The sequence below is a fragment of the Berghia stephanieae genome, chromosome 3 (genome assembly GCF_034508935.2).
Source record: "Berghia stephanieae isolate SIO BIC M18660-M18661 chromosome 3, UCSD_Bste_1.3, whole genome shotgun sequence".
In the NCBI taxonomy this organism is placed as follows: domain Eukaryota; kingdom Metazoa; phylum Mollusca; class Gastropoda; order Nudibranchia; family Aeolidiidae; genus Berghia; species Berghia stephanieae.
This window is the reverse complement of record NC_088362.1, coordinates 101,717,919-101,734,050: the sequence shown is the minus strand read 5'-3', so window position 1 is coordinate 101,734,050 and position 16,132 is coordinate 101,717,919. Positions and strand designations below refer to the sequence as shown.

Below are 16,132 nucleotides of genomic sequence, written 5' to 3'. Positions count from 1 at the left end.
ATTGTGTCATAAAACAGGTATGTGTCAAATGAACGAGCAAGTCCGAACAGCAGACAAAAATTTTTTTTAATTTTAAAATAGCACCTGATCGACACTTTTATCTTTGTCATTGGAATTTTCATTACTCTCCCTATTACATATAGATTTGTTCGTTATTATTGGGTGTGAACATTTATTTTAAAAATGTATTGTAAAACTTAATTTTTTTAAAATTATACATGTGTGATCTATGCCTGTGATCAATTTTCAGGATTAAATGTTTACAAAAAGAACAAAAAGCTGATGTTATATTATATTTAGAGAAAAGGATGAGAATCATTGTCTTTGATCTACTGACAGGGAGAGACTCGCATAAGATTTTTTTTTTTAATGGATTTTAAGCTCCAATTGAAAATTGAATGGTTTTAACAGTCTGAAAATGAATAACAGACAAAAATTAGGGAGGTGCATGATACGAAAATGGCACAAGTTTTTGATCTGATGAATTGAGAAAATAAGCTTCTTCTTCTTCTTCCTCTTCTTCTTCTTCTTCTTCTTCTTCTTCTTCTTCTTCTTCTTCTTCTTCTTCTTCTTCTTCTTCTTCTTCTTCTTCTTCTTCTTCTTCTTCTTCTTCTTCTTCTTCATCATCATCATCATCATCATCATCATCATCATCATCATCATCATCATCATCATCATCATCATCATCATCATCATCTTCCTCAATTGACCCAAACATAACGGGTATATCTTTTCAGCCGTTAAACGTTTTCCATTTGAGTCACAGGGATGAAAACTAATCAAATAATAAGGTGTTTTGGAAGGAGATGTGGGTGATAAATCAGTCTACTGTATCAAAAATCATCAGTCTACTGTATCAAAAATCAAAGTGTATATTCAACACATGATGATGGTAAGGGACAATTTTTCTTTGAATTAACTTTTAGAAGCATGACAGAATCAAACGCCAAGGTTCTCTCTTATGAATTCGTCTTGGGAGATTAGTCCAGTCTGTTTGGTCAAAAGCTGAGGTATTTATTCAATATCTGGCTATAGGTTTCGGCCCTGTGCAGATTCTGTACGGCAATGTGCCTCCTGAACAAGATTGGGCAATCCACAGATATACATGTCTCATCTTCAACTCGAGTTCCTTGACATTTGGTGCATACCTAAATGGATAGAAAATTTAACAGAAGACAGTTGACAAATCTGGCATGAGATGATGACTGGTGATTCAAAGGGGGGAGGAGGGCGAGGACGGGAGAAGGAAGAGAAAAAGAGGAGGGGGAGAAGAAAGAGTTGTCAAAGATTTTCCCACATTTCAGTTATTTGGGATTTTGTGGTTTTATAGTATGACACTCGCCTTCAGACCGGAAGGTCCCTGGTCCAAATCCAACTTAAAGCAATGCAGAGTTGAGTGTCTGAAAAAGACTCTTTACTCACACTCTCTCACTGGAATCAGCTGTAAAATAATTGGTGACAGCTTGTCTCTATTGAGAAAAAAATTGTAATAGCGGCTTACAGGCATAACACCACCAAACATAATAAGTGTTGTTGTTGGCTCAGGATCCTTTGTAAAGTGATTTGAGCATATAAAGTGGATTTATACTATATAAAAAGCTCAAATTTAAAATGATGTTGCCTAAAATTAAGGCAAACTGACCTGAGCCAGTCTAGTGAAGGTGTCCTCCCATTGTCCAATCTTGGCATTCAGAGTAGTGACCACTAGTTGAGGATCCTTCCTACACTCTCCACACACGGGTGTCTTGGTCTGGGCATCACACACAGGACAGTTGCTGGTGGCAAAGAACTGGGAAATTGTGCCCTAAAAGAAGAAAAGTTTAAATATAGTGTCCTTTCCAAATCTTTTAATACATTTGTTACCAACCTTGACAATTTCTAGTTGAGTTTTGATAGGGTTCCTACAGCAATTCCATTGTAAAATTAAAGGAGTCATCAAGATCAATTTTTTTTAATTCAAGGGCTAGAACAACGAGAGAGAGAGAGAGAGAGAGAGAGAGAGAGAGAGAGAGAGAGAGAGAGAGAGAGAGAGAGAGAGAGAGAGAGAGAGAGAGAGAGAGAGAGACAGAGAGAGAGAGAGAGAGACAGAGAGAGAGAGAGAGCGAGAGAGACAGAGAGAGAGAGAGAGAGAGAGAGAGCTCACAGTGAATGTTACTGGCAGGTACAGGGTGAAACTGAAAAACTGATTGAGGCTAAAGAACTTTTTTCAAAATATTTAACGTTTTAAAATAATAGTGAAATCTTTTTATTACGTTCGAGATTGAGGAATAGTAGTTCCTGCAATTATTCTGATAGAGTTTTGATACATAGAAATGATTAGACATGAAAATGAGAGTCTATGTGATGAAATCAATAAACGCCACGTAAAAAATCTAAAACTCTCAAATTAGTCATATTCATGTGTAGACATCACTAAACAATCCAGAAAATAGCTTCTAAACAATTCTGAACTGAAAGCATTTTATAAAGATACACAAAACCATGAAAATCCTGAGGAAAATGGGAATTGGAAGCTCTCTCTGAAGGCAGTAGCAGCTTCTATTGGTCTCACAATACTATATTATGACAAGATAGTTTCTGACCCTTCTGTCCACTGAACAGTGACTGTTAAATGGGTTTGCCAGATTTGTCACAGTGCTCTGCTACAGACCAATATCTTATCCAAAGAATAGCAAACAATTCTTCTTCTTTTAATGCTATTGATGCAGTGCGTTGAGGTAAAACACTAATAACATCCACCAGCCGGACGGAATGTACCAACACAAAATAAAATGTGTAACCTTGAACGTTTAGAGTCTGATTGAAATAACTTATCACACAAATGGCTGTCTAAAAACAATAACAAAGAGCTGAGTGACCTGTTTTGTGTTGACATCCATTCCCATTATGTGTCCAATACGAACCACCTTCGGCATCTCATGGTACCTTCAAGGTAGAAGAAAGATAAGCCATAAGCTCACTTCCAAAAATTGGAATTTCAAGAAAAACTATCAACATGATACTTAATACAATTGTGTAAAAAATTTATCATTCTTTAAAATCTTGCCAATATGGTCAATTAATTACTTTTCCCAACATTTATGAGACCAAGCCAAAAACTCTTGAGAAAATATTAATTTCTTTTGAGAAATGACAATCTTTTTATCTATCACAGAAGATTATAAGAATGGTATTCATGTTGTCTAAAATATAAGATAAACCAACTGCATACATAACTATGATGTCATGTTCTATGAAAAGGTTTTATAAAGAGAGAACATAGCGTTGATTATGCTTATATATCTGATGCTTTTGCCACAACCGATAAAAAGATTTTTCAAAAATTTAAACAAGATGAAAAGATAAAAGAGAACGAGTTGTAGTCATCAATGACAATATGAGAGAGAGAGAGAGAGAGAGAGAGAGAGAGAGAGAGAGAGAGAGAGAGAGAGAGAGAGAGAGAGAGAGAGAGAGAGAGAGAAGAGAGAAGAGAGAAGAGAGAAGTAGGAGTGAAATATCTGTTCAATGTTATAGTTATCATTTAACGTTATAACAAGTGTAACTAAATGACAAATTGCCATATTTATGGACAATAAAGATCTATTAGTATTATTATTATTAAGACATGCTTATAGGATCCAGCTTTTCGCACAGGCTCATTTCTGAATACACTGCATTGATCAAAGGATTTTCACCAAGAGGGTGGTAATATCCATGAACATCATGATTTTTTGAAGCCCAGATGTTTGTAAATACTCACCATTTGAAGACATTGACTCCAACAAGAGAAAAAAGCCTGTCTAAGGGAGGAAGAATTTGCTTGGTGATATAGTAGATGGCATTGAGTCTTAGAGTTCTGTCCTTGATCAATTCCTGAGGTTCTCTCACCAGCTGGATCAATGGTAGGCCAGGACTTCCATGCACAATAACATAAGGCACTCGCTCCCCAACACGGGGTTCTGAACATGGATCGGCTTTCAACCGTTTTCTGGGGTAAAGGAGAGTGATCAAATTAAAATATAATTCACCATTTATTGTTCCCTTGTTGAGCATTTAATTGTAACGTCTTTAACATATTCAGACTTTTGATTTATAGATAGCATGCAATTTGGGTAAAATGCTTACCTGCCAAAATAATCATTACTAACACACTTGCATAGCTGCCCATTTTTCAAAGAGCTACAACGGGCACCATATCATGTGCTAGCTTCATGACCCAAAACGATATTATGTCTGGACTACTATAAAATTAATCTAAATTGAGACTGCTAAACATTAAACTTACATTTTTTACTTTCTCTCTATTTGTCTGTTCCCTGTTTTAATTCGCTGGTCAAAAATCATAATTCTGGGACATGCAATGGTCATTTCCTTTACTAAAAAAGACCTTTTTTTGTCCATTTTCCTCCAGATTGCCAAATCGGGACAGTCCTGATTTTATCGGGATGGTTGTTGGCCACTATGCACTTGCACACGGATCATATTAATGATTAATGGCTGATGGTCTCACAAAAATGATTTGGTAAGAGCTGATAAATTCTCCAAATGAAGTGTTTAACACTCCTTGCAACAAACACAAAATATTACAGAAGGTCTTACACAATACTATTCATTCTTTACCTTGCTATTTCTAGAGATGGAACACAAGCCCCTGGTTTGTATCCCATCTTCCCTCTGAACTCTTTAGCAAATATGAGATCTAGGAGGCTGACACGACCTTCCAGAAGTTTGTGCAACTGTCGACAAACGTAAGACCTAACCCGGGACAAGTCATGGGTAGAAAACAACATCTTGATGGAACGCTCAAGGATCTGTATAAAATGAAAATTTAGATAAATTCTAGATGTATTTTTAAAATGTCCTTATAATAATAAATGGCATTTATATAGCGCTTTACCCCGTTGTCACAGGCTCTAAGCGCTTTACAGTGATATAAAACAAAACATATTACAGTAAGACAAGTTTGATGGAAACGTGATACGAATTCAATTTAACAACAAAACATGAAAATAGTATTGCAACATTATGAAGTATAAAAAAAATAGTATGACTAAAGTATTTGTTTCATAGACAGTGCTTAAAATAAGACCATACAATCTTGTAATTGTAATTCACACCAAGTAAGACATTTCATCATTACGGTGCTACATTTTCTTGGCTATCAAATTGGTCATGAAGGGTTAAGGTCTTTTTGTTGGGCAGGAGTGGGTGGGATAGAAAGTCTAGAAGGCATAGCCTGACAAACAGGTTTACTTAATGTGAGGATAATTCAAAAACAAGTAAAAGGAGGTAAACATCACAATACTATGAGGTAAACGTATTTAGGATTCTTGAATATAAATTATCCAGCAGAACTATACTTTTTCTAGTCACTTGCATTTTTTTTTTTTTTTGTGTTAGCCAGACACCCTGGCTAATAACTCAGTAATGTTGAAACCCAGAAAAGCATTAGGCATTGATGACATGATTTCATATGTCAGCCTGATTAGTACTAATAACCGCAGGGAAATGAGACATTTCCACAACATACAATAATTAATGAGCTGGTAGAGATATTGAGAGTGAATGGAAAAGAAGATGATGAGGTAGAAGAAGAGACAGTAGAGTACAATACACAATGTATTCGGTGACAAGGGGAAAAATATGTCAGTTGTAAAAGAATTATCTGGCTGAGGAAGGGAGTAGGCCTGAAATGTTCTTTGATAAATATTTTATGAATGTACACAGCTGTTACATTTTCATTTTTTTTTCATCTTTTTTTTTAACAAAAGTGACTATTCATATTCATTAATTTAAAATAATTAAATTTTAATATAGCAAATTACAAACATGTATGTCCAGACACACTGTACTTACTTTTGAGACAGCGCTACAAGAATCCCTCCTAACTGTCTCAATTCCTTTCGCATCAAAGACGGGTGTCTTCTGATCTGGTGTCTCATACATAAAACCCACATAGCGCTTTTTCGTCTCCAAGACACATGGTAAGTATACCTTAAAATATACAATATTGTGTGACAATTTATAATTAATTCATAAGTCAAAGTCCAAGAGACCAAAAATAAACTAGAATATCTTTTTTTAAAACTACAAAAAGCAACAGCCACAAGATGATGATGATGATGATGATGATGATGATGATGATGATGATGATGATGATGATGATGATGATGACAATGGTGATGATGGTGGTAGTGGGTGGTGGTGGCAGCGGAAGTGGCGATGATGATGATCAACATCATAATGATGATTACAAAAGTTTTAGGTTTGACACCAAAAAATAAAAGCACAGAGATGGACATATTTTAACAAATTTTGATTACCTTTTCAAACTTGAGTTTCATTGGTTTAGGGAACATTGCGGTGACAGCATCGGCAATTTCATGACCCAATACAAAGGCTTCATCTTTACTACGACCAGGAAAGTGTAGGAACATGCTGAATAAATGGAATGGAGAAACAGTATATTAATTGTTGATAAGTGTCTTTAGTCCAAAAAAAAATGTTATGAGAATCACATGAAATACAGTGAGCAAAACTGAATTATTGACAGAAATACAAACAAGTTCACCACAACAAATGTATCTATTGCTGACCTGGTTTCATCAAAATGTTCATATGGTCCAAACACAGAAATAAAAATATCACCTGAGCAGTAACTAAGCCACAGTGATAACCCAGGGTCACACCTACCAAATTGCGAGGAATCCCTTATTGAGTTCAGTTAAGCTATTATCAGGTGATACCAGTCGATTTATGTTCACTTTCATTTCTTTGTTATGGCTTCACAATGAGCTTAAACCCAAATTTCTTTACATTGTGATATTCATCAATATTTCCTACTTTTATTCATATGTATTTTATACCAGTGCTTTTCATAATGATTGTGATATTTCAATCATAAATAGACCGTTTTTCTGTAATTTACAATGCATTAATTTTTCCAATAAGAAATTGAATTTTTCAATCAAAAACATAAAACAACTTTAATTCTTCAGCAAATAGAATGTTTTATAATAAGACTATAAGTTGCTAAAATTCCATCTGGGCGTCAACAAAATTGAATTTATGATGATTTTTAAAGCTCATCTAATCATGGCACACACTCTAGCAAAACGTAACATGTAGAAAAAGACACGACACCTGTTAGGTGATACTACAATTTTTTCAGACTGAAACAACACTATTAAAAACAAAGATGGGGGACAGCATTGACAACAGCAACTAGTCATGCATAGTCACCACATCTGGTCTGAATACAATCAAAATAAATCAGTTAGTGATTGCAAAGAACATATGCTCTTGAGAACAATATTTTGCATAGTTTCCTTTATTCAATCAGTAGATTTGGGGAGCTGGATTTCCCAAAAATCTTTGAGACAGACTAACATCCTACCCTAAGGGTAACACGAAATTGATACGGTCTGTTTAACAATAAAAAACCTGGATAAACTCAAAATCCATGGGCCTTATGGACTAATAGACAAATTGATACCTTGAAAAGAAATTGATCTTGTGATAGTTCCTCACCTGTCAGTGTCCCCATAAACAACTTTGGCACCCCAACGAGGTGTGTCTTCAACCAGTTTGATAGCTCTCTCCAATGACTCCCGGGCCTTACGCACAATGCTGTCAGCCACCTCCACACAAGGCATCCGACCCGAGAAGCTGGCACCTGTGTAACCGTATGTCACATTTGCAATGAGTTTGAGACCGAGCTGCCTTGCATCCAACATTCTTGACAGAGTCTATTATAGAAAGAAAGCATAAGGGTCAAACATCAAGAGCTCTGATCAATTAATGTTTACATTTAAGTTTGTAATATAGTCTTGATACCAACTATTGACAATAGCAAATGAAGTTGTTTTTTTGTTGTTTTTTTTTGGGGGGGGGGGGGGGGGGGGGGTTTGCTTTGTTGCTTTTTTGCCTCCTTCGTGATAGTTTATTAGTATCTTGATACAAGAAGTACTACTTTTCATCCAATTTTTGCTTATTTTTTTTTTTTGTATTCGATTCATATCTATCAAAAGCATATTTACATCAAAGTCTTCAAATAATCGAATCTGACCCATTGCCTCATATTATCTTGGCAAGATTTAGACCCTAACAATTTAATTTATTGTGAAAAAATATGATACATCATTTATGTTTATATTTTGTTGGAGATAATGATTGCCGTTTCTTAAAAGTGCCAGACAATAAAATTTCACATATCGGATCATTATAATTTTTAGTTCATTTTTCAGCATCTTGTCATCCAGATAGAACACCAGATCAAGGCAGTGGGTCATGAACAATGGCCAATCCAGAGATAAGTGACACCCAACTCTTTTACTGATGTACAAATACGATTAATCTATCTGTCGTACACTGACAAAACACTTCTTTTTTTTTTTCATTTCCGCATGAAAACTTTAGCTTCAAATATTGATCAATTAAGATCGCCCCTAACTTTCAAAAGTCCCAAACCTTTTGACTAGTTGGGGATGTCTTAATAAATAATATTATAAGATGAAAGATTTCAGGACACAACGAAAAAAAAAATGTGTTTTGTCAGTGTTCAATACAGCAGATTTGGCATTGGCCATTAGCTAGAGTATGACTTTTCTCAGACAGGAAAGAAACAAAGACTCGTGTCTCATATCACATCATGTGATGAGGGTTTTATTTTTAAACAGTTTATTTACCTTATCATCCTTGCAGTCTTTCATGGATTTCTTGACCATGATTCTGGTGTTAAGGATTTCTTCCACCATTCTGCAACAAAATAATATTTAAATATTGAGCTTTATATAGCGCAATATCCGCTAAATGTGCTCAAAGCGCTTTACAAGGTGTCCATGGTCAACAGCAACATTTAACATGTAGGACAGGACATGACGCCTGTTAGGCGATATTACAATTTTTCGGACAAAGACAACGCTGTTAACGGCCAGGTACTCATTTTACACCCGAGTACGGTGAGAGAATGTGAGGACTCAACTATGCGCCGAGCACGAGGCTCGAACCCAGGACCTTCCGATCCGAAAGCGAGTGTCATACCACTAGACCACATAGCCGCATTTAGATCAGGAAAAAGGTCTTATTATAAAAATGGTAGGTCAACAAAGAGACACTCTTTGCCAAGAAACTGCCATTTATTCATCCATGCATTACATCAGAGCAAAGGAAATTGACCAAGTCCAATACTCATAACAACAACTATGCTACATAGTACAGATATACATTTACCAATAAGGATGCATCTTGATCAAGTTTCGCTGTTTCGCTAGTAGGCTGCTCTCCTGACTATATCAGTATTTTATATTAGATACACAGACATTCAAGCTGTTTCAAATTTAATTAAAAGTTTTATTGTAGGTACTGTATTATATATATATAACTTATTATACATGGAGAAACAAACTAAACTTCAAACAGGAAAGATTATAAAATTTTTTGTTATTTTCTTATCAAAAAGAATTCCGTTTCAAACACAATTTACTTTTAAGAAGTCCCTCATAGCCAAAAGGCTCAGGATTCTTTACTTTTCCTGGGGTTTCTAAAAAAGTACTTATCCCCAGATCTAAAAAAATTTCACAGCTCAATAACTGCTGGTTAGGTAAAGGGTGGAAGGGAGGGGGGGGGGGTCAGAAAACCTTGACCAAGAACAGATACTGGTCCCTCTGCTTTGTGCTTGAAGATTAAATATATCAAATGTAAGATGCTATAAACATTTTTTTAAAATTGTAGCAAAAAAAAAAACAAAGCCAATGCTAGATTTTTTAATATAATTAAATAATCACCTTGAAATGATTCCTTTACAAACTGAAGACTTGACAAAAGCAACGCCATTGGGTGATATCGTAACTTTCGACTTTAAACTCTGATAGAAACAAAATAACAGGAGTGATAGTTTCATTTCACATTTATTTAAAAATGGCAAAAAAATAGCATAAGTAAATAATCATATTAGGCTGAGTTTTCACATTTGGATTTATAAAAACAGGATAGGCAAGAAAATGACACACTACTTGGAAAAATATTATTGACATTAGGGAAAAATATCAATAACATTCTACAGCCTCAAATCTTTTACACATGAATAACGAATATCAATGTGAACCAAAATTCCTGTAGTAAATAAGCATGTGCTAAAATCAATGGTACCGATGCTGCAGTCGTTGGAAAGCCTACACATTACGTGTACATTAACAACTTGCAAACCCAGTATTGTGTGAAGTCGTCTAAGGACATATCCTCATTTTTTCCAAGTCGTTGGTCGATCGTTGTAGGCGAGGAATGTAATCGTTAACTGTCTAATGATTTTTTTTTAAGTTGGACAATAATTTTTTTTAATTAAAAAAAAAACAAAAATTGAAATTAAAGACCTGTTTTAAAAGGATCCCTTTGGATAAAATAAATCTTATAATACATGTAGTTGAGCATAATCAGAATTCATTTGGACAAAAATCAATCCTAGAACTCACCTTCAAAACTTTTGCAGAGATTGGTAACGATGTGCAACCAAATTCAATGGGACCATCACTGAAAATGAAATAAAAAACTTCTGACATGAATGATGAAAACGAATTAGAATAGAAAAGTAAAGCCATTGATATTGAAAACGATATTTTTCATTTAAAATTCAAATTAAACCAAATTTAGATCAGATACTTTGTTGTTTGTTGTTTATTGCTTTAGGTCTCTGCCAACACAATTGAGGTTATATGAGAGACCGCTGAAACAAAAAAACAAGCAATCTAACAAAAATAGTACAAATGTAAATCAAAATCATAACCTAAAGATATCATAAGCTAAATTATAAATAACCAAGAACAAACAGGCAGAAGATTTACAGAAAAAAAATATCCCCTGTCAAAAATACAATCACAAACCAAAGAAGCAGGATAGGCTAGTAAAGAGAAGAAGAAACGACATCACTATCGGATCGTACACCCATGCGAACATCATAGGTATATGATTCAAGGGTGATGCTCCCATCCAACCACCCGCGATCAGATACTTTAAAAATCTGCATATACCAATATTTTCTCTGTCAAGGGCAGGATTGAACCTGTGTTAAAAAGGACTTTTCATGTTTAGACTTTCACTTATAATTACTCACTTTGCATTGTTGAGGAAGTCCAGCCGTCCCAAGCAGGTGGAGAAACAGTAGTTGTAAGCAATCATGATGGACGGATACAAAGACTGGAAGTCTAAGACAACCACGGGACTGGTGTAGTATTTGGACTCTGGCTCCAGATTCAAAGCAATGCACTCTGGCGCCCGTTGACGGGCTCTCTGCTGGACACTGGGACTGACAGCTACATAGTTCATAGGTTTGGCCAGTCGTAACATCATGGACTCCACACGTATCTGAAGATTTTAAAATATTAATAAGAAATAAAAATACATGCCATTCAATCATTATCATCTCATTTGATAAGAAATTGTCTTCAATTCAACAAAATTGTACAATATTACCTTAACTTTCCTTTATTTTATTAGAATAAAAACAAACAAAAAATATAAAAATAAAAATAATAAGAAGAAAGATGATAACAAGTGTGTGTGTGTGTGTGTGTGTGTGTGTGAGGGGGGGGGGGGGGGGGGAATCAAATATAATTGGTCAATTTAAAGAAAGGTGAAATGGGCTATCCCATATTATAGAATAGTTTTGACAACATTACTAGGATGCCATTTTAAAAAATTATGTTGGACCTTTTTTATTATAAGATCATTCATTTTTTATTGTCAAAAGAATTAACATGAAATACTGACATTGTGTGCTATTAATGAAACTTGATTTGGACTTTTTTTTTTTTAACTGTGAGATAAAGTGAAGATATTCTCTCATCTTTGAAAAATTATGGGATAGCCCACTTATCCTTAGCAATGTCCAGTTTGAAAGTCTCTTGTTCCTGTGTCCGAGGCAATAACTGCTTGCAAGCCTCCGGATATGAATACCATCTGTAGCAAGTGCTTACTAACAGATATGAAGTGGATATCTGCTTTCAAGCACACTATCAAAGATTCAAACTCGCATCATTTGCATGTCCGTCAATCAGCACTCAACTATTTGAGCTAATGGGCCTTTATGGAAAATAAAGATGATGAACTAGTAGTAATTGTTGGCTATAAGAGTTACCTGAGAACCTCTTGACAGGACATCATAGAACTCAATTCCAAAGACACGGGCAAACTCGCTGGTCTTGCCTATCAAATCCAATTGGTCTATCATCTTGAGCTGACTTTCCACCCTCCTCACGTAATGGTCGATCACTCTCCACCTTCAGGAAACGATGACATGAATATTTATATTTATCTCGTCTAAGAAATATGCTTTTTGGCCTAGATTGCCAACCAACAACTATTGTGCAGCTTCTTATTTTCATATCTTATCCCAAAACAAAGCATATTTTCAACATTAAAACAATATATTATTACTTCTTCAAGAAGCACAACAATGCAATGGGTAATTTACATATTAATGTCACAAACTTAAAGGGGTGGTGGATTGAATGACCTGAATGCAGTAGGCAGGAGGTCATGAATGTAATTTCATAGTTCACAACTTGTCTCGCTTTTCAGAATGCATCATTCATTCCTCGTCCTTTGAATGAAATTTATCACAATACAAAACAACCAAATAGGTCCAAAATTTGATGCCATTTTTGGTCAATCGGATTTTATCAATAGATAATTATTTTAGACAAATCCACTTCCCAGTATATGCAATTTTATACTGCTTTGCAAGCCTGTTTTGGCCAAAAGTATTTTAATATATAGAAGAAATTCTTAACACTATCCTAAAATGCCTAGATTTGACTTGTCAATGAAATGTAAACTTACAATAACCATGCTATTACTTTTGTTTAAAATGAACTGTTATAAGTTATACATTTTTCTCATTATCCAAAAAAAAAAAAAAAAAAAGAGTTAAGATTGACCTATGCCAAAAACACAGTTAATTTTTTTTAATGAATGGAAAATACCATTTGCTTTTTCCAGTACATTGGTCACAACCTAATAACTCAATTTGTATAACCCATTTCGAGTAAAAATCTGCTGAATCCTCTTTGGGCATAGATAATTGGGAGATTAAAGAAACAATGAGTCAACATGACTAACCTCTGTTTGTCTTGATCAAACCATTTAGTGAGATCTCTAAATGAGAATAGGGGCATTCTCTGGTGCAGGATGTGGTACACACAGTTTTCAAAAGTGTATGTATTCAAGGAAACCTTAAGAAAAAGAAAAGTAAGACAAGGCAAATAAAATACAAATTACAAGTAAATATAAATGACTAGATGACAAGAAGCAACATTCAATGATGTCATCAATCGAGTTGTCTTGCAAACTTGATACAACCAAGAAAGTTATGAACACGGGACTGAAGACGGTCGGTGCAAATGACTGATCAGTTGCACAAGATTTTTGCCCACACTCAGGGGGAATTACAAACCAACCATCACCGGTCCAATTAACTGTTTCTCTATCTTATATTTCGGCTTGCTCACAATCGTGATTACTTCTCACGAAATTATATCAGACTATGGAGGGAACATTTCATGTCACTAGACCACAAAGCCACACTAACCTCATGTCTCAGGATTCTCCACAAGTTCAGCACAATCCTCCCAACCACGTGGATTTCGGACATAAGGTCTGCCCCCCACTGGTCCCTATCTGATGAACTAAAGCTGTTTTCCTTGGCACCTGTTACATCGATATATGAAAACAATAAGTTGTGTTTTATTATTAATTTTTTTTTTTTAATGTTTCAAGTTTTCTACATTGAGCATCAAACCAAACAAAAGCAACAAAAATGAGACAAAAGGTTAATATTTTCCAAACAACACATATATCACATGTGAAAAATTTGGGTTAATTTCTATTCGTCATGATGGTGAATGAATGCAATTTCTTTCATTGCAAAAAAATTAAATTTGTATTTTCTTATCATTTCAATTCTAAATTCATTTTCAGGGTCATTCATTCACCATCATGACGAATAGAAATTAACCCAAACTTTCATGGCTACAGAGCTATACAGCCGAACTCAAAATCATTCTTCAATTAACAAAGGTAAAAAAATATCAAAACATATTTGGTACATAAAATCCAGGAAAAGCAAAAGTAGCGATAAACCTCTACTTCCCTCTTTCTGGATATATTCTATCATAGGCAACATGTTCAGTTTTCTTCTATTTCGAAGCTGTCATATTCAAATTTTTTTTTGTTTCATACAGTCCGCAGCTTCAAGCATTCTATCCTGCACTACTCAATGCCTAATAGGCTGCATGTATCATCTTGCTGTTCCTTCATGAGGAGTAAAAAAAAATAAAAATAATAATAAGCCCTTTCACAACGGCACCATAAGATACCGTCACCTTGGCATTCCGTGAAGGAATATAGATAATCCATCAAACAGGATGTCTGATGTCAACAGGAAACACCCATGTTATCGAAGTGAGCAAATTGGGGGTTAATAATCTTGCTCAAGGAAAAAAATGAAAGTGCCTGAAGTGGGGCTTGAACCCAGGACCTTCCGGATCACAGTGCAATGCCTTAACCACACGGCCACTTGAGTAAAATAAAGGGAAAGCATTTAGAACATATTGTCTCCCGTGAATAAGCGCTATATGAATGATGAATGCAATATTTCCTTTTTTTAAAACCAAAATTCAAGAATAGTGTAATGATTATACATTTACGTTACCTGGTATTCTGGCTATCTGAGAACACAATTTTATGTTGAGCTGTGCTGCCCTCTGAAGCAAGTAACCCCATGACAACATCTGGATTTCAAAACCCACCAGGATATCTGGATCAAACCTGAATCAAAATGAAAATAAGAGAGCGTAAATGAGTGTGTATGTGTGTATGTGTGTGTGTGTATATGTGTGTGTGTGTGTGTGTGTCTATGTGCATGTGTTTCTGTATGTATATATGCTAGACTAGCAATTTGAAATAAATTGGGGATATCTAATAAAACTTATAAATTTTTTTTTTAATGAGCTTTTATATAGAGCAATATTCACTAAATGTGCTCAAAGTGCTTTACAAGGGGTCCCTGACCAACAGCAACACACAACATGTATAACGAGACATGATGCCTGTGAGGCGATATTACAATTTTTTTCCAACAGAGACAACGCTGTTCACGGCCAGGTACTCATATTAATATTACACCTGAGTACGGTGAGAGAATGTGAGTAAGGAGGCTTTTCCAAGGACTCAACCATGCGCCGAGCGAGGCTCGAACCCAGTACTTTCTGATCCAAAAGTGAGTGTCATACCATAAGACCACATAGCCACACTGCATGACCATCTGATTGTTGAACAACAAAAGTGAATTCAAAAATATCATGTCTTATATACTTCTGCACTATCAAAATATTTTTTTAAAGAAAAGAAGAAAAAGAAATTTCCTTTTATTTTTCTTACCTGTGCATCATGTCCACCAATGTCAACATCAAATCTGTCTCATCTTGGACATAGGTGACCTCCACATCTCCATCCACAGCACAGCATTCCAGCAATGCTTTCGAGTCTTTGCTTGGAGTTGGAGGTTTCTTGCTGGGCGTTCCCTTCTTGGCCGTTCTGCCTTTTCCTTTGGGGGACTTGGATGGGGAAGGGGAGGGGCTGGCTGAACGGCCTTTTTTCGATGTCGATGGGCTTGAACTGGGCAATCGTGTCTGTGATGCAAAGACTTTGGGGGTGTGCAAAGTAGCATGTTGTGATGATGAGGATGATGACGAAACATTAGGATTTAAGGCAGCTGAGGTAGATGGCTGATCAGATGCTGATCCGGACTGCGACGACGGATTGGACGAAGCTGTAGATTTAATTTTGGTCCTTTCTGTAATGATATGCCAGGAGTCCGAATCAACCATAATAATTCCTGTCACGTTTCTGCTACGCCCTGTCTGTTCTTGAGAAACATCATCAAAGATAGAGTAGAAAATGGCTTTGACTGCATCATGTTCTGGATTGGGTCTCAAATCTCCTCTTGTCTCAACGTGTAACTCAAGACTCATTGCCGTTACACATTGATGCTTGAAATAAGAAAAATATAAAAATCACTTTAAAAATTAAATAAATATGCAGTCAGACAACATCCTCTACTCTGTACCCCAAACACAATGAATCTCTATTAGCTATTACA

General features: G+C 35.5%; 1 protein-coding gene across 2 annotated transcripts in view; it reads right to left on the bottom strand.

Annotated features, from left to right (window-relative positions):
* Positions 1 to 523: 523 nt before the first annotated feature.
* Positions 524 to 16,132, bottom strand: part of LOC144968999 (uncharacterized) — a 69,179-nt gene continuing 53,570 nt past the window's right edge. For both annotated transcript variants that reach the window (XM_078907932.1, XM_078907933.1), the window contains exons 19-35: positions 15,412 to 16,022; positions 14,684 to 14,799; positions 13,562 to 13,680; positions 13,093 to 13,205; positions 12,110 to 12,251; positions 11,087 to 11,337; positions 10,449 to 10,506; positions 9,765 to 9,844; positions 8,667 to 8,736; positions 7,510 to 7,727; positions 6,303 to 6,417; positions 5,836 to 5,973; positions 4,600 to 4,790; positions 3,740 to 3,967; positions 2,859 to 2,925; positions 1,643 to 1,804; positions 524 to 1,148 (exon numbers count right to left, since the gene is read on the bottom strand). In XM_078907932.1, the coding sequence (XP_078764058.1) occupies positions 999 to 1,148; positions 1,643 to 1,804; positions 2,859 to 2,925; positions 3,740 to 3,967; positions 4,600 to 4,790; positions 5,836 to 5,973; positions 6,303 to 6,417; positions 7,510 to 7,727; positions 8,667 to 8,736; positions 9,765 to 9,844; positions 10,449 to 10,506; positions 11,087 to 11,337; positions 12,110 to 12,251; positions 13,093 to 13,205; positions 13,562 to 13,680; positions 14,684 to 14,799; positions 15,412 to 16,022 (2,829 nt within the window). In that variant the 3' untranslated portion in view covers positions 524 to 998. The remainder of the gene's footprint in view (positions 1,149 to 1,642; positions 1,805 to 2,858; positions 2,926 to 3,739; positions 3,968 to 4,599; positions 4,791 to 5,835; positions 5,974 to 6,302; positions 6,418 to 7,509; positions 7,728 to 8,666; positions 8,737 to 9,764; positions 9,845 to 10,448; positions 10,507 to 11,086; positions 11,338 to 12,109; positions 12,252 to 13,092; positions 13,206 to 13,561; positions 13,681 to 14,683; positions 14,800 to 15,411; positions 16,023 to 16,132) is intronic.